The sequence below is a fragment of the Lissotriton vulgaris genome, chromosome 2_1 (genome assembly GCF_964263255.1).
Source record: "Lissotriton vulgaris chromosome 2_1, aLisVul1.2, whole genome shotgun sequence".
NCBI lineage: Eukaryota > Metazoa > Chordata > Amphibia > Caudata > Salamandridae > Lissotriton > Lissotriton vulgaris.
This window is the reverse complement of record NC_141687.1, coordinates 1,089,113,857-1,089,139,115: the sequence shown is the minus strand read 5'-3', so window position 1 is coordinate 1,089,139,115 and position 25,259 is coordinate 1,089,113,857. Positions and strand designations below refer to the sequence as shown.

At 46.8% G+C, this 25,259-nt stretch overlaps 1 protein-coding gene across 1 annotated transcript in view; it reads left to right on the top strand.

Annotated features, from left to right (window-relative positions):
• LOC147731639 (indolethylamine N-methyltransferase-like) overlaps nt 1–24,917 on the top strand; it is a 117,635-nt gene extending 92,718 nt beyond the window's left edge. The window contains exon 3 of the mRNA XM_086958779.1: nt 24,262–24,917. Coding sequence (XP_086814905.1) covers nt 24,262–24,703 — 442 coding nt within the window. The 3' untranslated portion in view covers nt 24,704–24,917. The remainder of the gene's footprint in view (nt 1–24,261) is intronic.
• Nucleotides 24,918–25,259: the final 342 nt, after the last annotated feature.

Below are 25,259 nucleotides of genomic sequence, written 5' to 3'. Positions count from 1 at the left end.
TCTTGTGAATGGGTGCCTGTTCTGTTCTTGGTGCTCTCAGTGTTCTCCTGGACGTGTGGTTCACTGTACACGATGTTGTGGTGTGTGTCACCTCTCTTCACCTTCACCTTTTTCAGATGTTGTTCTTGGCGTCGTGCCACATGACTTCTTTCTTCATTCTTTTCTCCATGGCGTTGTGCCACTCATTCTCCCTTCTCCTTTTCGCGACACGGTGCGGTCACCTTTCTTCCTTTGTCTTGCTGACCAGGCTTCTTCAAGCAGCGTGCACTCCGCCTGTCTCCGTCTGGTCTTGTCCTGTCATTTGGACACGGTCTTCTCTCCACTCTTCGGTGACTGGACCGGTCATTACGATCTTCTCTCTTGCCTCCTATTACTTCTTTTCTTGTGAGTGTTGCGTCCATCTCTCCGGGTCTTCTTTCGGACATTCTCCTGATCTCTCAGTTCACGGACGTCTTACGGCAGGACATCTTCATCCTGACTTCTTGGCAGAATACCTTCGCTGCGCCTTTATGGCGGGTAAGCATTCCGGCGACCTGTTGGCAGGTCGGTTATCTTCTTTTTCCTTCACGGGCGATCATCTTTGCATTGGCGCACTTTTGTCTGCGCGTCGGCGCACTTTCTTCTGCGCTCTTCTTATGCTTTGCAGGTACTGGAGGGTTACATCACCTCTCCTTGAATCGTCTCCGGTGGGCACACTTCTCGCACGCGATGCCGGTGAGACTCTTTGAATTCGTGGGTCGTTGACCGTGCGTGGTTTCTTCGCCTCCTTTTGGCTGTGGGGTAACTTTGCGTCACTCTTCCATTGCAAGTCAGTGTGCATTGCGGTGGCAAGTTCTTGCTTCACTTCGTACCGGCCGCGGTACATCTTCAGTGTAGCTTTGTTCCTTGCACTTTTAGTTTCTTTGGTGTTGTCGCACTTCCACTTGCGTGTCGCCCTTTTCTTCTTCACACTTGGGTACTTGCCTCGCACGTCTTCTGGTGCTTTGGGAGTGACTTCCTTTCTGTTAGGCGCTGTTCTGTACTGTCCGCGTCCGGAGTACACTTACACGCTTCCAGTCGGTTGCCTGTGAATCTTGCTGCTTGCGGTAGACGTCTTGACTCTCCCTCTTCGTCCAGCGTGAGGTTGTCTTCTTCTGTGATTGCGGTAAGCACCTGTGGCCACAGACGTCACTTCTTCAGTGGTGATGGGTCTCCGTCTTCGTCCGCGTCGCTGCAGGCTTGCTTTCCCTCGTGGGCTTTCCCTTGTGCTGACTTGTGCTTGTTTGCTTCAGTTGTGCCTTTTGTGCAATGCTCCCCAGTGTCCACTAGATGGCAGTGTAGGCTGGGTTCCCTTCAGCAATAACTTCCTCCTCTCAATAACTTTCTTCCCGTGTTGCCTCTCCTGCTGTTACAGCTTGTAGGTCCAGCTGTCCATGGATTGTGCAGGAGAGGAGGGGGCTGGAGTCACCGCTGAGTAGAGGTAAGTCCCATCTCTTTTCTTTCATTTATTTTGCTCTAGTTGGGGGCTGTATGCAGCTTGAATCACTGCTTTTGCAGTCATCTTCCAGTGTTGGCGGCGCTAGCATTTGCAATTCTTTGCCAGGAATCCAGAAGGTGGGGCACATTGTCACTTTATGCTGCGGGGTAACTTTGTACTATGGCCATACTGTGCACTTTTCTCTCCTCCCCCGGGCCGCAGCAGTCACTTCAGGCACACGCTGCTCGGGGTGGGGGGGCTGTCTTTGCTCCTGGCAGGCCGCTTGCAGGCCTTTCATATGCTGCTCGGGGACACAGGAGGTGGGGGCATATTGCTTTTCGCCGGCGATTGTCTGCATTCAACTTTGCCCTCCCTGCCCGCCAGCCTCACAGTCCTCGCGCGGGCTTGGGGGAGGTCTTGGCCGTGTTTGGTCGTGCATCGAGCAACGCAGGTGGGCTCCGCTTGCTCCTGATGTCCTTTGAGGGTCGGCCCAGGCTCCTCACACTTTCTCTCGAGGGTAGGCAGCGGCGGCCGGCGTTGTTGCAGTCCGGCCCGCTTGCTTTCACTTTCTTCTCCCCTCCCGTGGCAGCTTCTCTGCTCACACGCTGCGTGGGGTGGGGTACCGGGGACGATTCAGGCAGGCCGCGGGTGGGCTCCGCTGACGCTGCTTTATTTATTTATATGTTCCCAGTGTGTCGCCAGAGCTTGGGCAGGCACCGTAGCTTCGCAGGTGGGCTCCGCTTGGTGTATTTACCTAAGGGGGGGGGTCGCTCTTGGCATCCGCGATCCCCCAGGGCCATTCGCAGCTCCCCGGCTCACCTCCGGCCTACGGGCCTTGCAGTCGGCTCCGGCCGCGGCGGGTGGGCTCCGTCCGGTCTTTCCACATTGGGGCAGTCGCAGCCGATGCGGGTGGGCACCGCACGGTCCGCTTGGTGCAGGTACGTCTCCTTATGCACGGCGGGGCCAGAGAGGTGCGGGGTGGGCTCCCGGTCACACTCTCCTTCATGTCTAGGCCCGGGGCACGGCACACGCCCCGTGGGCACTCGGCGGCCGGTGCTGCTTCCTCTGGGGGTGCCCTTCACTCGGGCAGGATGCTCTCCCCCTCTTTCTTGTGGATGCTGCTCATGGGGTCACAGCACCCTCGTCGCCATTGTTGTGTCGTGGGCCCGTGCCCACATACAGATAGAAACTGGACGCAGACACTGGATAGATGGTCGGTTAATAAGCCCCGAGCACGTGCGCTCGGCTCTATTTATTGACTGATGTCACGTGCCTCGTGACATCAGTGGTGGGTGGGTGTTTAGTGTAGGCTTACAACATTAACCCTTAGACTGTGTCTGCTAGGACACAACACTCCCCTCAGGACCATCTACTGCATGCTCGTGTCCATCAACTCGTAAGTGATTTTATTTCTCCGCTCCCTCTTATATTACTGTTCTAGAGAGCTCTTGTCCTTGATTGGGGCAGAGGGAAAGGAGAGAGCCTGCCCAGGTACCCTCTACTGGGAAGTGATAATGTATTGTGACGACACATGGACCCAAAAGACCTCCTTACCACAGTGAGACACCTGCCGGCTCCCTCTTGTTTCCCCTTCATTGAGGACCCTTGTATGTGATACAGCAGGAATAGTCCTTATTTTTTACAGTGGCAAGAAAAGCCTTGGATTAGCTGCGGTTTTCAAGAGGATTGTCTCTCTGTGGCCAAGGTGTGGGGCCCAAGCGTGCTCAGCAGCAAGACATGCAGGCCTCTCCCTCACTAAGAAAATAGCACCATGAAATGAATCCCATTTCAACTGCTCTATAAAAAGGAAAAGCAAAGAAGGAAAAAATATTTTCATAGGAAACTTATCTGGGCAACTTTTAAAAAGCCATGTTTCTTTAGCCATCAGTGCCGCCTGGTTATGCTAATCTAAGCACACCAAAATAGACACTATTTTTAAATTAATAAAACACTATTATTTGCGACTTGGCAGAGTACGTTGACTTGTTTGATCTTAAGGTTGCCAGTTACGTGCACATTGTGCAAAGCAAAACGAATATCATGTTCAACGGATATGAGATCTAGTGATTTGATTTTCATTTTGAAACCTATGTTCCGGTCATGTCATTTACATCTCACTTTCCCTCTGATTCAACTCAAAACACCGAATGGCAAATCTACAAGAAAGTGCCGCAGCATGGCACCGCAAGCCCTTTGGTTGCGCCATGCTGCAGCACTTTCAGAGCACAGGAATTTGAAATATTTACAAGGATATGTCACATTCCTGTGTTCTCCCCTGCGCTGGAGCACAAACAGTTGCCATGCACTAGTGCAGGCCCACTTACACCATGGTGCAAGGATGCCTGCGCCATGGGAGATTATTTTTGTGCAGGAAGGGGCACCTTCCTACACGAAAACAATCACTACAGGCATTTTCCTCTTTTAATGTGTGCTGTAGAATGCAGCACGCATTAAAAGAGGAAAAAAAAACGAGAAATTAAAACATTTCTCCTTGTTGCGCCTCGCTACGCCACCCCTAGGCTGGCATAGCATACTGACGAATCTCCAGGTTTACGATTCCTCGTAATTCTGGGAATGTGTCACGTTCCATGGTTTTTGCGTGAGAACACCCACAGCAACACCCATATAAAGCTCCTTTCAGGCAAGGTGCTGCTTGCAAAGGGGCCATATTTGCAAGGACAGGAAAAGCCATGCAGGGTGGCTTTTCCTGTCCCGCTAAATATGGAGCAGTGAAATGTGCTGCCAGTGCGTCACAAAATGTGACGTACTGGCAGCGCTAGGGGCTTGTAAATCTGCCCTTGAATCTCCTTGTTTGTTGTTTCCCGTAGCTGCTACAATGGAAGGCACCTAGAAGTCTGCTGACCATGAGTAAGGACTATATTATTGATTATTTTTTTTCAGACCTTGAAAGATCCGAGACAATTCTACTGCAACCACACCTACTCCAAATAGCACTCCACAGAGTCTTCTCTTTCCCCAAAGTTTAAATCTTTCTCTCTTTGGCCTGAGACGACCACTCACTTATTTTCACTGTTAATTGTTTCTGTATCGCATGCACTAGGAGATTAATACTGGGCACTTCAAACTCTTTTCTCATTTGGCATCAATTGCACTGCTCTCTCATTGTTCTCTTTCAACCTCTTACATGAATCTTAAAATCAAGAGAAATCCCCAAACTTCTGCCAGAGGGTATTAGTCTTGACATTTTAATAGGTCCAACACACTCCCTCTATTTTCTCCCTTCTATTTGATAACAATGCCTATATATTCATCACATTCCCTCTCATCAACCATGACCAAGAAGAAAAGGCCACCCTGATCATCCTTAACTTCTCAGCAGCTTTCGACACTGTGTCCCACCACAACCTGATCAAGAGGCTCCATCCAATCAGGATCAAAGAGGATGCCCTGAAATGGATTGCATCCTTCCTCACCAGAAGAACCTAGAGATTCTGCCTTACACCTTGGATCTCAAGAACATCATTTTCAGTGTCCCTCAAGGGTCATCCCTAAGTCTCACCTCATTTAACACCTACATGACCCGCCAGGCCAAAATTATCAGGACCAATGTACTCAACATCATATCATACTCAGATGTCACTCACCTTAACCTCTCCCTATTCACAGATCCATCTAACACGAAGGCCAACGTCGTCCACTGGATGCAAAACAACTGTCTTAAACTTAACACTGACAAAAAGTGGGGGAATAAACTTCAGGAACAACACCTCCCTGTGGAACAACTCCTGTGGCCTACGGAACTGGAACCCTCAACCACATCAACAGACTACGCCCAGAACCTCTGCATCTTCCTGGAAATGAAACTCACCATGAAAAACCAGATCAATGTAGTATTCTCAACCTGCTTCCTTGTCCTCCACATGCTCCAAATGAGTTTTAAGTGGCTGTCGTCAGCATCAGATACACCATTATCCAAGCCCTCATCACTAGTCACCTGGACTACAGCAACTCTATATCCAGGAATCACCACACATTTACAGACGAGACTACAGACCATACAGAACTTAGTGGACAATCTCATCCTCGATCTCCACAGGCAGATCCACATCACCCCACACTTCAGGAAACTCCACTGGCACCCTATTTACAAGGGGTGCCAATTCAAGATGCTAACCCATGCCTACAAAGCCCTGCACAATCCAGGACTAGTATACATTAACCAACGCCTGAGATTCCACCAACTCTCTACACACCTGCGCTCTCCCTCCCTGGCCCTTACCCCTGCATCTGCCAAAGCATGAGTGGTTGGCGCTCATTCTCCTACCTGGCCACAAAGGCCTGGAGCAGTCTCCCCGGCCACCCCCAGACCTCACCCTACCTGCAAGAATGCAGAAAGGAACTCAAGACCTGGTTGTTCAACTGATTCCATCAGGGCAGCAGAAACCCCATCTTCTGGATACCCCCACAGGTGATTAGCAGTGCTATAAAAATCCCATTTGATTAACTGATTGATCAACTCCCATTAATTTGACAAAATAATTGACTGACCTATAGGAAGATGAGAGCTTTAATGGGCAGCTAAGGGACAAACTAGTAGACTTACCATCTTTGGAAATCACTCTGCACGAAGTTCATATGGCCAAAAGACAAAGGTCACTTTGCCACTGGATTCAAGCTAGCTTGGCTGATGAGGGCTGTCAGCCTGAAACCGGTCCCAGGATGTTTGTTTCCAGTTCAGGGAAAACCTGGCTTGGCAGTTCGGGCTGGACTGTTCCCATGAGGCACAGGCTCAAGATTGATTTGCATAAAGCTGGGTCTGAACTGAGGTGGCAATGTGAGCTAAAGAATGATTATTGATTCAACCCAGATATGTGACTGGGGGTGAGTGTCTGAAAAGTTTCAGCGCTCCGTCCATCCGTTTGCATTTGACAAGGCCCCAGTGGTAAATCCCTGGGCCCAGGTGGGGTCCCTATGGACCTAAATAAGTGTAACATTGAGCTGTGGAGTACAATGCTAATGAATACGTTTAACAATGTATTGGGGGGCGTGCTATGCATCAACATGGACGGACGCAAGTTAGAGTAGCTCCGCTCGTAATTAATCCAACCAATAAATCAGTTACTATCAGCGGGGAACATGGTCCAGGAGAATGAGTAGCAGGAGAGTTGGTTGAGCACGATTTGATCATCCCAGAGGACTCAGAAACACCATGTACCGCATTGGGGCCTAAAATGATACAAAAGCCATGTACTCATGCAGTCAGCCGAGCCGCGTGGAGCTGCGCCGCTCCTCTGGCAGTTGGGAACCTAGGAGTATTCCCTCAGTACTGGAGGAGATCTGTTTACCGGACCCAGCTTCCCGAGGCCCAGAGAAACCAGTAGCGACTGGTATGCAGCATGGGTGAGTCGAGCTGGTACCCTCGCTGCTGACAGAGTGGTGCCTTGGCAGCGTGTGGCAGCAATAGGGACTCCGAGGGGATGCCCAGGCAGCAGCGAAGACAAAGAGGACGGGGGACTGCTCACCCCAAAAACGCACCTCGGAGAGGGTGAGAAGGGCCATAAATGAAGAGTAATGCAGCGACGTGACTCTTAGAGCCGGCCGCGCCCACAAAAACTGGCGGTGAAAGTCCTTGGCCTGATCACTCCATGTATGGACCCGAACACTTCACATTGACAATATCATGTGCTGCCACTTTCCCCGAAGTAGATAGGGCCACCAGGAAGAAGACAAAGGTAAACTAGGTACAGTGAGTTCTTACACTCAGTAGGTGTGCCCCAGTGGTGAAAAAAATCTGGATTGGTAGACTCCAACCCAGCAACAGTCTCCAGACACTACGCAACCAGTGGTAAAAACCATATGACAGAGAGTGGTGTAGGGACACGCCATGAATGGAAATGAAGGAAAGTACTGGTCCTGAATTGAACTGACTGCCCTCGACTTGGGACCACAAACTAAAGCAAGGAAGACAGTAGGAGGTGTTGGGGGTAACCGACCCTATCCACACGGCGGAGTGAGTTCTGGGAGTGTGCAACGGTACTGGAAGCCCCCCTCCGTATTGGCAAGGGATCCACCCGGACCTTCTGTTAAGTGTACGTCAGCTAAGGAGTAGCATCAACTCATAATAGTCACACACCGACAAGGACTTTCCCATCCCCTGGGTGATAGCCGAAAGGGCGCGAGGAGCGTGCAGTGATTGTGCTCCGTAGGCAGGCAGTGAGCAGTAGCCTGGGGGTTACTGAAGTCATGAAGAAAGACAAGACCCTCCCCAGCAGCACTTCTTCTTCTGGATCGCATCCACTAATGTCCGGAAATAAAGGCACAAAAAAAACACCAAACTAAACTTGACCGCTATGCTATGTCCAAACGCTTGGGCTTGGATGGACCACTTGGGGCAGAGGCCAAGACAGGAATGCAATAAGAAACGGAAGACCCCTCGCTAAAAGGCATAATAGAAGCTATTACAGGAGTGCGTACATCGCTTGAGAAAAGAATGGATTCAATAACCACCAAAGTCACACTAATCTGCGCAGATCTCCTAAAAATGAACGATAGAGTCAAAACAATGGAAACCGTCCCAACTGATCTCAGCCAAGACTCCAAAGCAAGGAAGCAGCAAATTAAGCACCTGCAGAAAAGGAGACAGGTCATGGAAATTAAGCTAGATGATTATGAAGGCAGTTTGCACCACAATAATATAAGAATAATTGGAATACCCGAATGGGATGAAGGGCCCACTCTGGACCTCTTCGTAGAGGATCTAATCACCAAGTATCTCCAGCCCAAAAATCTCTCCAACCTCTTTACGGTGGAAAGGGCATATCGAGTCCTGGGTGGCATACCAAAGAAGGGAGCACTGCCAAGACCAATGTTGGCAAGACTGTTTAACTTTAGGGATTGAGATATAGTCCTACAAACTGCCCGCAGTGGTCCACTGGTCAAATTTGAAAACAGATCTGTGACTTTCTTCCCTGATTATACAGTAAATGTGTAGATCTTGAGACCCTCGTTATAAGGCGTCAAGGCCTGGCTCAGAGACAAAGAACCGAGGTACTCAATGCTGTTTCCCGCCAAACTTCGAGTGGAAGCAGAGGATAAGACCTGTTTTTTTTATACTCCGGAGGTGGTGCAAGAATGGCTGGATAGGTGGTGACCCGTGAAAGGTCAAGGTACCCAATCAAGAAGGAAAAAATCCCCCATACGACGTACAGGGCCAGATGGGCCACAAAGACAACTGGCCGAAGACATTGACCTGGAAGGATAGAGACTTTGAATTGGCATCAGTACCATAAAGATGATACAGCCACAGTAAAAGAAATCAAACTGACGCAAGTAAAGACGCTGTATCCAGACCACCCGTAACTTTGGCTAAATGACTTTCTATTTTTGACCTATAATTGTTTTACTAATATGTCATTTATGGGATGCAGTAGCGGCAGGTATGAGTGTGGAGCAGTCACCCCCCACTGCTTCTAACTTAGTTCTCAATGGGGCAACAGGCACTCTGCATAGTTGGGAATAGGGGCAGTTTTAAGTCCAGAATGCAGGGAGGCAGGGAGGGGGATATGAGAAGTTTATTTTGTTTCACAAATAGTTTTGATGACAGTAGTCCAGAGCAGAGATGAGAGCTTTACATTGTCACAAAACCTCACAAGGGCAGATGCAGGCCCTCCTTTCTGAAGAGCTTGAGTGTGTGGGAAGGGACACAGGTCATTTCAATTCATATGTATAGATTTCAAGTGATTGCGGGAATCGGGGGTAATGGAATTGATTGTTAAAAAAGGGGTTAAACTGCTGTCCTTGAACATAAATGATTTAGGAGGTAAACTCAAAAGAGGGATAATACTCCAATATATAAAGCGACATGCCCCGGACATTGTTCTTCTTCAAGCAACACATCTAGTCGTAAACGCATGTGGGGCCATGACAAGGTAAATGTAAATGTCCAGTATTTGTAAAGCGACCAGCTACCTCTGGGGGCCGTCGGGAAGATTAAGCGAGCTATTGCCCAAAGTCACATGGTGCTGGGCTGATCTGGAGCCGGCACCAGGGATTGAACCGTGTGCCCCAGGATCCGAAAGTAGTCACCCAGGCCGCTACGCCACACCTCTTCCACGATGTATAGATTGATAGCTCACGTGCCATTAACCACTGGGTCCAGGGGAATCGGAATAATGATACGGAAAAATTTCCTAATAACCATAGTTCAAATTTGGACAGATACACAGGGTAGATATGTAGCAGTTACGGGGACTAAAGAGGGCAAAATACTCAAGTTGGTGTTGATGTACATCCCACCGAGTCTTCAGGCATTGGCCTTTAAGGACTTGGGAGATATCCTGACTTCTGTGTATCGCACTACTTGTTTGCATATTTTGCACATATATAGTGGCAGCTGTGTGTTTAGGACAATCTACAAGAAAACTTTCTCTTTTAAAATTGGCTGTATTATTTTTTTTTAATAAAGCTTTTTTTTAACTTTGGCGGTGCTCACCTGTAGAGTGGTTCCGTTGTGCTGACGAGGGTTAGCGTTCCAGTCTTAGTCCAGCGGCTCCTATGTTGCATCAGACTAGAGCGACCGTGCAATGGGCGCGTGCAGCAGGCGCGCCTGTGGCATGCCAAAGGCAAGCCCGTCTGCGCCCGTCCGCGCACCGGCAGCGCTCAGCGCCAGCCACTATGCCAATTGTTATCGCATTACTGCAGAAACTCCCATGTATAGTTATACAAGGAAGCAGCTGTACGATATAGGTAAGCGGAGTAATGCTTTCAGTGTATCTGCACTGGACCATCTAGAGGAGATAGATCTTGAAACATTACAAACGGGTGCATTAAAATGTGGCCTCCTTAATGTGAGGTCACTCCCTAAACACTCCACAGAAATGCAGCTCCTGATCGAAATGCATAAATTGGACGTCCTGTTTATGACTGAGACTTGGACTGATTCAGGGATGGACCTCGAGTTGGGGTTAGCATGCCTTGCAGGGTATAAAGCATTCCATAAGCCAAGGCCCAGTGGCAGAGGGGGTGGGACCGGGATCATATTTAAAGTTTCCTGGGATTTCACTCCTCTGGACATAGATGAGGTTGCATACGTAGAAATCTTAGGTTTTTTATTGAAAGATAGGTCAGGGCACATCCAGACTGGCATAGTTTGTTATAGACCCCCAGGGGCAGTGAATGCACAACAGCAGCAGCAGCTAGTTGACGTGATTAGTAATTTGACTCTTACCCATCTTAGGCTGCTGATACTAGGAGATTTCAATCTTTGGCCTAATGGGAAGATGGATACAATCTATAACAGTTCTATTCAGCCTTGTACAAACCTGAACTTGGCATAATTGGTCCAAGAAGCAACCCACATAAGAGGACTTGTACTGGATCTGGTATTCTCTGAGGATAACCGGTCATAATGGACAGAACCTTACCAGTAGGATGGTCCGATCAGCACTTGGTCCAATTCTGAGTGACTCATGTTAGGAGGACCAGGTCAATACCCAGGGAGGAAAGGTGTGCTCTGGGTAGGGACTGGAAGGCCCTTTTGAGGAAAGCTAAAACGGCCCTGCTCTTCCATCTAGAGTCCCTTTTTGACCCGGGGAAGTTGGTGGCTGAGAATTATACAGCTTTCTGTGGGCAATTAACCAGCACAATTGATCAGCTTGCCCCCCATGAAGAAGATGAGAAAACAGAGGAACCCCTCTGCTCCTTGGTATACAGAGGAATTGAGGACTTATAGTGCAATACAAATGGGCTTAAAGACAGTGGAGATTGTATTTTGCTAATGATGATAAAGCCACTTGGAAGGAATACTTAGCTAAGTACAAAAAAGAGATAGTAGCCACCAAGGCAGCATATTTTGCAGAGCTTATTTTAAAATGCTAAATGTGTTTTCAATATACTGGGAGACATGGCCAATCCTGATTGTACGAATAATAAGATTACCCCGTCGCAAGAGCTTTGTAATGGCCTGGCAGCCTTCTTTCAGGATAAAAGTAATAGGATCATTGAGGGTTTGAAACCAGACACTCCACTAGTCACTAGTGAAAGGGAAAAAACAGGACCAGCTAACTTAACTGGAGTTAGGGATACTGGGCTGGAGCCATGGAGGCAAGGGATTACCCTTGACCAATGGGAATTGCCTACAGAGGAGGAGTTTTTTAGGGTGGCAGTGGGGGTCTCTTCTGACTAACCGCTGGATCCCATCCCCCAAAAATTTTGGAAAGAGCTGGGCTCTGAGATCCATCCATTGCTTCACCAGCTGTGTAACCAAACGCTCAGCAGTGGAGTGGTTTCACCTTGTTGGAAGGAGGCAATAGTATCACCTCTGCTCAGAAAACCCTCATTGGACCCTGACTGTCTTGGGAATTATAGACCAATCTCCCCTTTACCGTATCCAGTAAAGATAGTGGAGCGCTTGGTGAGCCGATCTCTCTCTGGCTTTCTGGAACGTAATAATAAGCTGGGGGAAGACCAATTTGGTTTCCGGCCAGGTAATGGGACTGAGACAGCGCTAGTTACCGTGTTGGACAATCTTTGGATGCGTGTGGACAGGGGACAATCTGCAACATTGATTTTGTTGGATCTGTCTGCCGCATTCAACACGATAAACCACGCCACCTTACTGGCAAGACTGGAAGACGTGGGGGTGGCAAACGTGGCCTTGCAATGGTTTCAGTCTTATCTGGCAGGTAGATGGCAGGCCGTCGCTTTGCCTCCTTTTCAATCAGATTTTTTCATCAGTGAGCATGGGGTCCCTCAGGGGTCCTCAATTAGTCCCATCTTATATAATGTCTACATGCGGCCATTGCTGGATGTCATTAAAGCCAACAACATAAGTGTGGTTAATTACGCTGGCGACACTCAATTGATTGTGTCCTTGGATGGCGACCATGCATACTCCCAAGAAACATTCCAAAAGTGTTTGTGTGAAATGGTGTCATGGATGAGAAACACTGCGTTGCAATTTAATAATGACAAGACAGAGATCTTGCACTCTGGGGTGGGCAGAGTGCCGACAGCTTCGCCATCTGACTTCTGACCTATCCCTACAGATGCACCTCTGGTACCCGTGAGCATGGTACGCAATCTGGGGGTCAGCTTCAATGAGAAGCCTAACCTGGAATTGCATGTAAACAAACTAGTCAGGTACTGTTATATGCTCATCAGAGGACTCCATAAGGTACTACCACTATTGCCTCCTAAGGTTAGAGACACAGAGGTTAGGAGTGTTGTCCCCAGCCGCCTGGATTACTGTAATGCTTTGCTACTGGAGTCCCCAAGTTATTTGATCTCGCGGCTCCAGAGTATCCAGGCTGCAGCAGCAAAGCTTGTCTTAATGAGAACGCGTGGGTCATCTACATCTCAGGCTTTAGCTGAGCTGCATTGGCTCCCGGTGAGACAAAGGATATTGTTCAAGTCCTTGTGTATTGCCTTTAAAGCGCTTCATGGACTTGGACTCAAACCGCTTCAGGCTTACACGTAGCCTGTGTTCTTCTGCAGCTAATTGGGCAATCACCCCGAGGATCAAGAGATCTACAATGGGGGCATGAGCGTTCGGCATAGCAGCTGCCTGCTTATGGAATGGGGGCTGTTAAACCACAAGCTGGACATGTTGCTCCAATAGACCCCTGGTATTTGAAAAACCCTGTAATTAAGACAAAAATAAAGCAAGAAATTGATCATCACTTCAGGAAAATGAAGGCTCAGTGAGCTCGGCCTTGACGCTCTGGGAGGCCTTTAAAACAGTTGCCAGGGGAGAGGCAATCATCTTGATTGCCGGAGCCCGGAAAGAAAAAGGGCACAACTCACTAAGCTGGAAGCCGACATCCTAGAGCTGGAGAGGAGGACACTAGGGGAGAGCTCAGTGGAAAATAAACATTTATTAAAACTAAAGATGAAAGAATACAAAGACCTAGCCACAGATGCAACACAGGCCCAATACAGGGCCATGCTCTGTAGAATTTATGAGGCTGGGGATAAAGCAGGGTAGTTATTGGCCTGGTTTGATCGTAGGGAGCAAGCCAAGAGGATAGGATAGTCGTTGAGATAACCAACAAAGCAGATAGGCAAATCAAAGACCCCCAAGAAATTGCGGAGGAGTTCGCAAATCACTTCAAACAAATGTATAGGTCCCATGTGGCCTCCATAGAGGAAGAGTCGAAATCCCTGCTATCAGACATGCCGCCACCAACCTTGTCCCTGGCCAATCTCATGGCTCTAGATAGCAAACTCACTATTACAGAAGTTTAGAGAGACATTGGAGACCTACAAGCTGGAAAGGTGATGGGCCCCAACGGACTGTCTATTGAATTGTATAAACTTGACCTTAGTAAAGTACCACCACACCTCACCAAGATGTACTAAGAAAGTCAAGACCAGGGGAAACTTCCCGCTGACCAGAGACTCACCACAATTGTGGTCATCCATAAGAGCGGTAAACCGAAAAATAAATGTGTGTCCTATAGACCGATATAATTGCTCAACGCTGAGGTAAAAATATTTGCAAAGCTGTTGGCCACCCGCCTGCTCCAAGTTATAACAAAACTTGTACATCCAGACCAGTCGGGCTTCATTACAGCTAGAAATACCTCACTTACCCTCCGGCGTTTACATGGTGTGCTTTGCAGAACAAACACCCTGTGTGAAGATGCAATAGTGGGTTCCTTAGACACCACTATGGCAATTGATAGCAAAGAGTGGCCATATATGTATGTGGTCCTCAAAAGAATGGGATTTAGCCCAGGAATTCTAAAGCTGGATAAAACTTCTATACTCTGAACCCCTTGCACAGGTTGTAGTTAACAACCGAAATTCATCAACATTCACCCACGAGAGGCTGTCCCCTATCATTCTTGCTCTTTGCTCTGATGCTGGAGTCGTTGGCATGGTGGATACAAAAAATCCTATTATAAGGGGCTTACGATGGTCGGAAAGGTGTAAAGACCGCATCTCATTGTATGGCGATGATATATTGCTATAGCTGGCCTCACCGAGAGCATCCATGAATAGAGAGCTTCATATCTTCATAAATTTTGGGAAATATTCTGGATACTCAATAAATTAGAATAAATTAGTTATCTATGTACTGAGAGGGAGATTCCCCCCTTGCCCCAAAACTACATGATAGGAGAGGCACAGGAGCGTTTTAAGTACTTGGGAATATACCTCACCAAAGACCCTACAGCACATTATGAGCGCAACCTCTTGCCCCGCTGCAGCGACTCAGAAGTGAAGTAAGGCACTGGAGGTCTCTCCTGATGTCCTCACTGGGCCGAGCTGCACTATTTAAAATGAAGTTGTTGCCTCAATTTCTGTATATATTACAAAATTCACCAAACCTGGTTTCCGCTGACTACTTCGAGGCCATTGAGGGGGAGCAGAGAGATCTTCTGTGGTAGGGAAAACCGCCCGAATAACAACTCAAAAGTTAAACAGAGGTTGGTACGACATGGGCATTGGATTGCTGGTTGTCAGAAGGTACTACTGGGCATCACACCTAGCAGCAATAAATCAAGGCATATCAAACCCTGTGAAGACCCTGGATATAATGTGGACCGCTGGCTTCTTGCAGACGGAGAATATATTAGAGCATTATACACCAATCCGGCAAAATTGCATTTGATGGGCCCCACTGATCATGCAGTTCGAATATGGCATACTGAAAACAAGAGCTTGGAAGGGGCAGGACAAACCACACAAATGACTCCACTGTGGGACGCAGACAGATTTGGTACACAGAGAAACACTAAGGGATTTGACCAGTGGGATATGATTGGCATCTCAAGGGTGGCAGACATGTTGAAAAATGGGGGAGTGATTCCCTTTCTGCGGCTGAAGAAGGAATTTGAACTAGCAAATATAGAGTATTTCAAATACTTACAGGTTAGGCATGCTCTTCAAGCTGTCATACCAAAGGGGGAATCCCCAGTGGAGTCCACCCCGCCCGAGGACCGGATCCTTAGCAGGCATATGCCCCAAAAAGCTATCTCGTTGGCGTAACAAAAATGTATTTAATAATATGACTGATCCCCTACAGCAGTTGCATGAGTCCTGGGAGCGGGATCTAGTGGGTATGGAAGAAGAAGACTGGCAGGAAGCCCTAGCATACCCCAAAGAAATTGCATTCTCCTCAAGGCTAAGACTCGTACAACTCAAAGTCCTACAAAGGGCATACCTGTCGTGTCCAGCTCTTGTAAAAATGGGCTACAGTGAGGGTCCTGACTGTGGCAGAGGGTGTGGTAAGGAGGGCACATTCATACATATCATCGGGAATGTATACATATTCAACCGGTTCGAAGTGACTCGATGCATGGATGAAATTTTACATACCCCAATAGAACACAAGCCGGGATTGTGCCTCCTAAATATCTGGGAACCTACTGACCTTGGTAGTAAAGCAAAGACCTGGGTGACATTGGGACTGACCATAGCAAAACACAACATTGCTAAGCTATGGGGGAGCACAAGAGACGCCGACAATCACAGCCTGGAAACAGGATCTAGATTGGTGTATGTTGATGGAGCGAACAATATACGAATCAAGAGGATTATCTAGAAAATGGTAACAAATATGGAGACAGAGGAATGAGTATAAAGGTAATATCAGTGAACCGCAGCAGGTGGCTCCCCGTCGCCCCTCAGTTACAGAATGAACAGAACACCTTAGTATAGGCATACATGTGGATTAGAAGTAGACGGAGTTGGGCGAGGAAAAACAAGATCCAAATCAATGTAATGCTCTGTACAATACTGTGTTACTTTGTTTGTATTTTATGCATAATGTCATCAATAGAAAGATTTAAAAAAACAAAACAAAAAAACAATGCATTAGGTAGGCAACTTTCCGGATCTTGGTCACCTTCAACAAAGGAGAACATAATTCCCCCAAGTGTTACCTCCCTATCTCCCTTATAGAAAGTTTAGTTAAAATTATTGAGTGGGTGATATTAAATCAGTTATGATCATGGACAGTTGACGATAACATCCTACTCCACTATCAATTTGGATTTCGAAAAGGCCTGGGTACAGTGGAACAATGTTTGAACTTGAATATAATTATCGGAAATACACCATTGCCAAGCGATGTCCACTGTACCTGGTTTTTATGGACCTGTCAACCAGCTTTGATTCTGTTAACAGTACATATTTTTGGTTGTTGCTTGATACAGGGATGGAGGTGGCAATAGTAAATTTTCTGCACTCCTGCATGCAAACCTGGAAGCAAGGGTATGATTTTGCAGGACAGGTGAACTGTCAGATCCTTTCTCACTTGCACGGGATGTGCATCAAGGCTGCATTTTAGCCCCATTGATTTTTGTGGTCTACACAATAGCATTTGTTACACTTTGTTGTTGGCCCTCAGTGATAGTCCAACGAGAAACATGCCTTAGTTCTGGCAGCACTTTATGCTGATGACGGTGTACTCATGGCACGGACCTCTGTAACCGTATTATCATTGCCAAATTCTTTTGTTTCCTATATGAGTGTAGTAAACTTGGTCAGAATTTGTAGCAAATCGCACATCTTGGCTTGCAGACCTTGCATGAAAACGTTGGCTAAGGTTACTGTTAAGGGGAACCCCTTAGGAGGTGTAAATTATTTTAATTACTTGAGGATCACCTTTAGCAGTGCAGGGACATGGCGCACGCACATTAGAAACTCTTGTTTAAAGCTTAACAGAGCAGCTGGATCTATTTTTAACTTATATTTGAGGGCGGGAAAAGGGCACAGTTTCCCCTGTCCTTAACATCTACAAAGCTCAATGTGTCACAGGAGCTCCTTATTAGGCAAGGGTCTGGGGTTTCAATAATCCCGATACCCTTCAGTTAGAGGAAAACCACACCTGCAGAAGGATTTTGTATTGACCCACTACGAGCACCCACTTTATTGTACATTTGGAGCTCAGGCTTACCTATATTAAAGATCTGTGGGTCAGGATGTGGTCAAATCCAGAGGCAAACGTGAATAGGTAAATCATCACAGACTGCCTGAATTCAGATGAGGGTCTTTCCATCCTGTGGTTGGCCTATATATGTAAGGCCTGTGGTGTACTGAATCTTCCAACTCTGATTGATTCACCACTAACAATCAGGAAATCGGATGAAATGAAGTTTAAGTCACAGTCTTGCGTACAGAACATCCTTAGATACACTGTGAATTGGATGACAGCCAATTCATTAAAGGTCGATCCAGACAAGACTGAGATCCTTGTAATTTCTCCGAAGGGGAACCCCTGGAATGACCTTTTTGGCCTCAAGAGCCTGCCACTGCCTTTAGGCAAGTGCCTGTTGTTAAAAGCCTGGGCATTAAGAGCAATGCCAACCTTCCTTGACCAATCATGTGTCCTCCCTGGTTGGCACCTGACTGGGCATAATGCGGCAGCTGCGGAAGCTGGCCACCTTTCTCTCACCTACCACCCTACAGATGATCGTATCTGCCAGGATCGTGTCCAGGTTGGACTATGGCAATGCCCTTTATATCGGCCTCCCTGAGAAACTAATCAGCAAGACGCAGGTGATCATGAACGATGCAGCTAGGCTGGTTTTTATGCTCCTCAGATGGGCTGCGTTTATGCTTCCCTTTGCTGCTTCAACTGCATTTGCTGCTGGTCAAATAGAGAGCCAAGTTTAAGGGCCTTTGCATTGCCCATAAAGCCATCTTTGGCCAGGCGCCTGGCTACATTAAGGAGCACCTGATGAAATATGCTCCGGGATGCACACTGCGATCGTCCAAGGTAGGCCTTTTGGCCCCCTCACGAGCCAAAATGGCATTGAATGGTGGCAGAGCCTTCTCTGTTTTAATTCCCCAAATCTGGAATTAATTACCAGAGAACCTTCATAAGGAACCCGCTGTCCTCCTTTTCAGGAACAGTATTAAGACATATTTGTTTAGGGAAACCCTAGCTATAGTCTAATACATTGTTCTAGTGCTTGGGTCTTGGGATATCAGTAGCTACCTGAGCTTTCTCTACAAGCGCTAAGAGACCTGCTGGTGATTATGTGCTATATAAGCTACAAATAAGATAACAAAATATGTTTGCAGGTCTCTGCCACTCTTGGAGACTTGAGAGTGAACTGCAAAAAAATACCGTAAAAGCATATTGTGACTTACATGAATTTGAAGATACAGTGTTGCACCTCACAAAACCTTTGTTGCGGTGGGAGCAGTCTGCTCTTTTGCCTTAGGGCAGGTGCTATGGCTAGGCTTCTGATTTTCCAGAGTATTGATGCCCAGGCGGTATTGTCTCAGGCTACCTGCCCATGTGATAGCCATTCAGCTCATTCTATGATGCATTTTATGTTCTTTTGTACATATTTTAGACCATATTTTAATGTATTTATTAAAGTAATTTTAAAATCCCAAGGTTTTAGGAGTTGTAGGAATGCATTGTTTTACCTCCTTTTCTTAGACTCTAATGAAGTATGTTACAGGTCTGTGCCTTCTTAAAAGCTGCTGTAAGATCCAGGAGAACAATGGAGGGTGCTTTTTAGGCCTAGGTGTGGGGGATGTTGCTATTTGTCTGCTTATTTTACATGCCTTTAATGGCTATTTATGTGCCCATTGAAGAAGGTATTGACTCTAGATGACTCTGCTTAGCTATAGAAAAACATAAGAAACTGAGACTATCTACTTCTCATCTTCCTTTTCTTCCTCAGTGCTGTAAACAACCAACCCATTAATCACTGAACTTCGGCCCCATTGCTGTCTGCAAGGAACATGATGGTTCCTTTCAACAGCCATTTGCCAGTATTTGTGTCTACAGGCTTGACTATTGTAACAATCTCCATGTCAGCTTCAACATCACTCCTTTCTTCTTTCAATGACCAACGCAATGGAGGTTCATCACCCTTCCTTGGATTTCTCCCGCATCCACTTCCGCAGGCTAGTTACCCTATAAGAAAATACATCAGTTCCATATGCCGGCCTTCAACATATTATATGGCTAAACACACTCCAACCTCTCACAGTGTATTGCCTTAAATTCTACTACCTTTCATATCCCAATGCCTTTATGTACTACTTTTGTATAATTCAACCTTACTTCGATAATACATTAACTTTGTACCTTTACTTCAACCTACATTCACTCTGTACTCCACCCAAAAACTCTACTGTACAGAGAACCACTGCCTTTATCCTTGCCCAACCACTAATCTGTAATGTCTTCTTTTTTATTAACTGATGCAATCAATTTAATTATTCAATCAGTAACCCCATCTCCAAATGAATTACGTTAGGCTGTATTAAAATTAATTTCATCAACTGTTGTGTTAGACCTGACATCATTGGCCTGAGTCTCTCCTCCATTTTTTCTGTTTGCCTCCTCTGTTTACGATGTTTTTGCTGGTATATTGCTTTGGGCACTGTGCCACTGCTGATCAGTGCCACAGTGCAAGTGCTCCCTATGTGAAATTACTGTATTGATTGAATTTCATGTTTGGCTATTTGGTTTACTGTCAGTCCCTAGTCTAGTGCACCAGGACTGCCAGGGCTTGTAAATACAAATGCTGCTCGTGGGCTTGCAGCACATGTTGTGCCACCCACAAGAGCGGCCTAGTAAAAGTATGTCTAAAGGTCTGCCTTTGCTAGACCTATGTGCAGTCTGGTACTGTCACGCAGACTGCGCAAGTGCACCTACTTGCCAGTCCCTAAACCTTCCCTTAAGTTCATGTTAGTCACCCCTATGGTAGGCCCACGGGCAGGGTGCATTGTAAGCATAAGGTAGGACAAGCCTGACTAGGTTGGCATGTCCTAATAGTGAATTACAGCCATATTCGTTTTTCACTATTGTAAGGTTACCTGCTTTCCATAGGTTAGAATAGGCTGCCAGGGTTATTAAAAGCTATAATCCTAGCTGGCTCGGGGAGCATGGTACAATGTCGAGTTTGGTATCCCTGAACTCAGGGTTTAATAACGTATCCGTTTGTGTGGATGGTTTTTGGACTCTGGGTTTGAAAATAGCACTTTTAGAAAGTGGCTATTTTCTTGTCTAACTATTTCTGGTTTCTGCTGGTTTGGTGTGTGTGTGACAGGGGCTGGGTGGCTCCAGAGTTCTAAATGAGTCAGTGTGGGGTGAGTGGTGCATTTGCATTGAGAGTAGGGGGAGAGTATTCCTGACAGCCTGCCCTGCCTGATACAATGCTGGCTCCACCTCCTGCCGGGCAACTGATAGCTCTGCTCCTGCCAGTGACAATACTGGCTCCACCTCCTGCTGGGCGTCTGAGGACCCTGCCCTGCACAGTGAATAGGCCAGGTGCCTCTGCCTGGCTACATCCACAACAAACCCAGGATGAGGGGAATTCCCCTGCATGGACAAAGGGATCAAAGCCAAAAAGGGGTATAAGAGAAGGACCCCTGAACCAAGAATTTAGATCACTTCTGACAAGGAACCCTGAATCAAGGACAAGAAGCCTGCTGATCCAAGAACTTGCCTACCCCTTCTGCCAGAGTGCTGTTTGCTGGGGGGAATCCTGCAGTTGCTTCTTTATTTTTGCCAAGGAACCAGGAGAGAGGAACTGTGTGTGTACTCTCAAACTTTGCTAAAGAAAATCTCCAAGGGTTGGAAGAGTGCCAGCCTCCTGTTGAAGTCACAGAGTTAAAGGACTTCATTTATTTGCTAAAAGTGCTTGTTGCTGGAACCTGAAAATCCAGCAGCTCTGAAGAATCCAGCAATCTCGACGCCGACGGACGCTGCCGAATCCAGCTCGACATCATGAGTAACGGCTCCAGTGTCCCGCTTCCTCGCCGCCGGCCGCCGGGCCCGATCGACGCCAGTAGCGACGCCAGTGAGTAGCGAGTTCGGGTCCAGCTCCAAGTGACCCTGTGTTGGCAACGCCGCTGATCGCATCGACCCTGAGCCCTCTCGACGCCGTGAGCACTGCTCACTCTTGCAACATCATCATCGACATCGACGACGCCGTATCCTGCTTCACCTCGTGAGCGACGCTCCTGCCTGACATCTGTCGACGCCGCTGCAGATCGCCCCGACTCCAAGGCCCGATCGACGCCGAAAACGCGACGCCGGACATCTCGACGCCGCTGATCATCGTGTGCTTTGCTTTTCCAAGGTACTGGGTTGTGGGGGTCTGTTTCGACTACGGGCTCGACGTAGCGCTCCTCGCGGTTGACGCCGAACCTTTGGATTAACTTTGCCTCGACGTCGTGTGACTCCAGTGTGGGTTACATTGTTGCCAAGAACTGTGATTTAAATAAGAAGAGTTGCTTTTGTTGCTAAAGACTTTGTGCTAAGAAGAAACTACACTTGAACTATTATTTTTTCCTTCCAAGAGTATTTATAAGATTGTGGTATATTTTTGTCGTTATTTGGTCTTGTGCTAAGCCTTATATAAAAATCCTTATTTTTATAATACTACTGTGTCGTGTCCATTTGTAGTGTATTGACTTTATTACTGTATGTGGTCATAAATGCTTAACGCACTGCCTCTGAGATTAGCCTGTCTGCTTTGCCAAGCTACCAAGGGAGTGAGCAGGGGTTATCTAAGTGTGTGATCCCCTTGCCCTGACTAGAGAAGGTGAGTCCCTATTTGTCAGAAGTGTATACCTCTTCCAACTAGAGACAGCCATGTCTAACATGTTGTTTTTGCATTTGTCACCAGGGTGGGCCGGGTATGCTCAGACGTGAGTCCCGCGCTCTCCATGCCACTGGAATCAAGCTATCCTGGCTGATGAGGGCTGAAAGCCCGAAACCGGTCCTAGGATGCTTGTTTCCAGTCCAGGGAGGACCTGGCTTGGCAGTTCGGTCTGGACTGTTCCCATGTGGCACAGGGTCAAGACTGATTTACATATGTCTGGGTTGAAACTGGAGTGGCATGGTGAGCAAAAAAAACCAATGGATTTCGGCCCAGATCTCAGTACTGGGGTGAATGTATGACATTGTTCTACATTCTTTCCATTAACTGTTGTTTTTGTGTTTTTAAAATTAATTAATAGTAACTCTATATTTTAACTATTTAATTCAATTAAACATTAATAAATACATGTATTGATCATAATGCTAATTACAACCCTACCCTTTAAGTTACAACAATGTGAATGATTTAATTCAATCTAAACTACATTCAATATTAATTACAACAAATGAACTTTGTATTGCTTAAATAAATGCCCTGATCGTAAATTAAATTGAATTACATATGTCTCCCTAGTGCTAGTTCTGTGCTTAGATTTGTTAAAATATATTAATTTCTAATTGAATTTTATTATATTATTGTAATACTAAGACTGACTTCTAACTGAATAACACCAATACATCCGAGGCTTGATCGGCTATCTTTTCTCTTTCCCAAAAAAACACATTTTTAAACTTTGAAAGAAGACCTTATTCTACGAAAGGGCTGGTTCCGAGTTGGTGGCCCGAGCCCCCAGAAAACGTCTGACATGAGTGGGAGATGCACTGAATGTGAATACTTACCTTTCATTGTCTGTGCTCTCTTCCTGTTCCCTGTATATATATTTATTCATACAAACATACAGAACAGATGTATAAGATACTGTATCTGAAGGGAGGCAAGGCTTTTAAGGAAGCATTGCTATATGACTGCCTGGGTAGCCACCATCCAGGGGTTGTTGGATTATCCCTGAAAGGAGCAAATGATAGTCCCACAAGGGTGTGAGCTGCAAAATAACAATCTACCTCAGGGGTACTCATAGTACGGCCCGCGGGCCGCCAGCGGCCTGGCAAGCCTTCCTTGGCGGCCCGCGGACCTTGCAGACATTGAACCTGTGCTTTTTAAAAAAAAAATTAAAGAGTGGCAGCAAACACCCCCGCAGCAGCGTGGCCTATGAGACACTCTGGTCTATGGGGGCCGGGCGATTCACAACAAAGCCTCATTAACAAGTAAATGGTCTTTTAAAGGCCTGTGAAGTACTCGGGTGCGGCTGTGTGTGTGCCCCGGAAGCTGGGGTGAGGTGACAGTGGGTGACAGACAGACGGTGACGGACAGAGGGTGAAGACAGAGGGAGACAGACAGAGGGAGGAAGACAGAAGGAGGGAGAAAGAGGGATGGAGACAGAGGGAGGAAGACAGAGGGGGGAGACAGAGGGAGGGAGACAGGGAGGGAGATGGAGGGAGACAGGGAGGGAGACAGAGGGAGGGAGACAGAGACAGAGAGAGAGAGAGACAGTCCCGCCCCCTCACCCACTTACCCCGCCCCCACTGGTGCAGCCCTCGGCCACAAATCACTCTGTAAATTTGGCCCCGAGAGAAAGTTTGTGAGTACCCATGGTCTACCTTGTAGAATGGTCCTGAATACCGCCTATTAGTATAGCAGGTGCTGTGGTGCCAGGGCGTTTTAGAGAGGGGATACTATTACATACCAATTTTGGCTGCTTTTACTACTCAACCAGAAGTGGGGGCATTTAAATTGCTTGCACCATAGCTCCGGTCACTCATGTTGCAAAATTGCGGGAAATTTCTTCTCTGCAAGATATCCATATCTTATGTTTCTTCCTGACAATTTTCAGATGAGGTTACAACGTGTGAGATGATCGATACTTGGCCAGCATAATAGCCTCACCTTTTATCGTTTTTAAAGTAAATGCAATGCTTTTATGTGAATAAAGAAGGTATAAATGCTTTGCAAGATATGCCTTGCAAACTAATTAGTATGCATTTCTCCCTCACATTGAAATTGTAGTTGCCTTTATGATATTTATATCGAAATAAAGCTTGATTGATTGATTGAATAATTAGTACTAAATCAGGCCCCATCCGATATAATTAAACAAAACACACTTGCTTGGTAATATGCCCCACTGTATGTACATTTCTTGATACCGTTTTATATTAGCTGTTTCATTAAAAAAAATGTTGGTTCCTTTTCCTTCAACAGGGAGAAATATGCAGAGAAGGAGCGAGAACTGCGAGCAACTATCAAGCAGTGCCTGACGTTCGATCTGACCAAAAGCAACCCATTTCATCCCGTGGTCCTACCAGCTGCAGACTGTGTGATCCTTTATTTTTTTTTTGCACCTTTGGGGAAAGACAAGGAGAATTGTATCGAGTATCTGAGAAAGGTTGTCGCTGAGATAAAAGATGGAGGGCATCTAGTTATATATACAATCCTTGGTATGTCCTATTTCAGACTTGGTCAGCAGACGTTCCCCTGCTTTAGCTACGATCAGCAGTTTGTGATGAAAGCTCTTGATGAGGTAGACTATGAAATGCATTACTTTTCTTGCAGGGATAGAGAAGATCCTTCTGATACAAGCTACTCCGACTACAAAAAGACAGCTGTCTTTGCTGCAAAAAAAAGGCAGCCTGTAGTTGTTTAATGGTGGCTAGAGATCTGAAATACTCCATGTGCCAGAAGCGGGTATAGATGATCGGCTCATGCAATGCTGTTTTCTACAGAAGAGCTTTCTCTATAACCAGCGGCGGCCAGCTCAGGTAAGCGCAGTGGGGCTTGGCAGGGCACCGCCAAGGGGGAAGCCGAAGGACGACGGAATACGTACAATTAAAAAAATAATAATAATAATGCCTATTACGTAGTCCCCACCTGCTGCGCCCCGCCCCGCATCACCACACTTACTTGAACTGGACGCCGCTGGCCATAACAGCTCTTGATCCGCCCCTTTCTTCTAAATGCTTAATCAGGTGTTTATGCCCTTAATCAAGTAACAAACAGAAAGAGAGGCAAGGCGCTTCTTCAGAGAGCACTAAAGATTTTTATTTCAAAAAATGTAAACGAAAAACCTCTGAATAATTTCTATCTAAATTTGTTTTTCATTAATTTTCATTTCATCTGATAAAAATAAATCTCTCAAACAAGCTTAACAGTCATGAATGTGTTTCGATTCCATTGGGACTCATCCAGATGACAGGACCCCA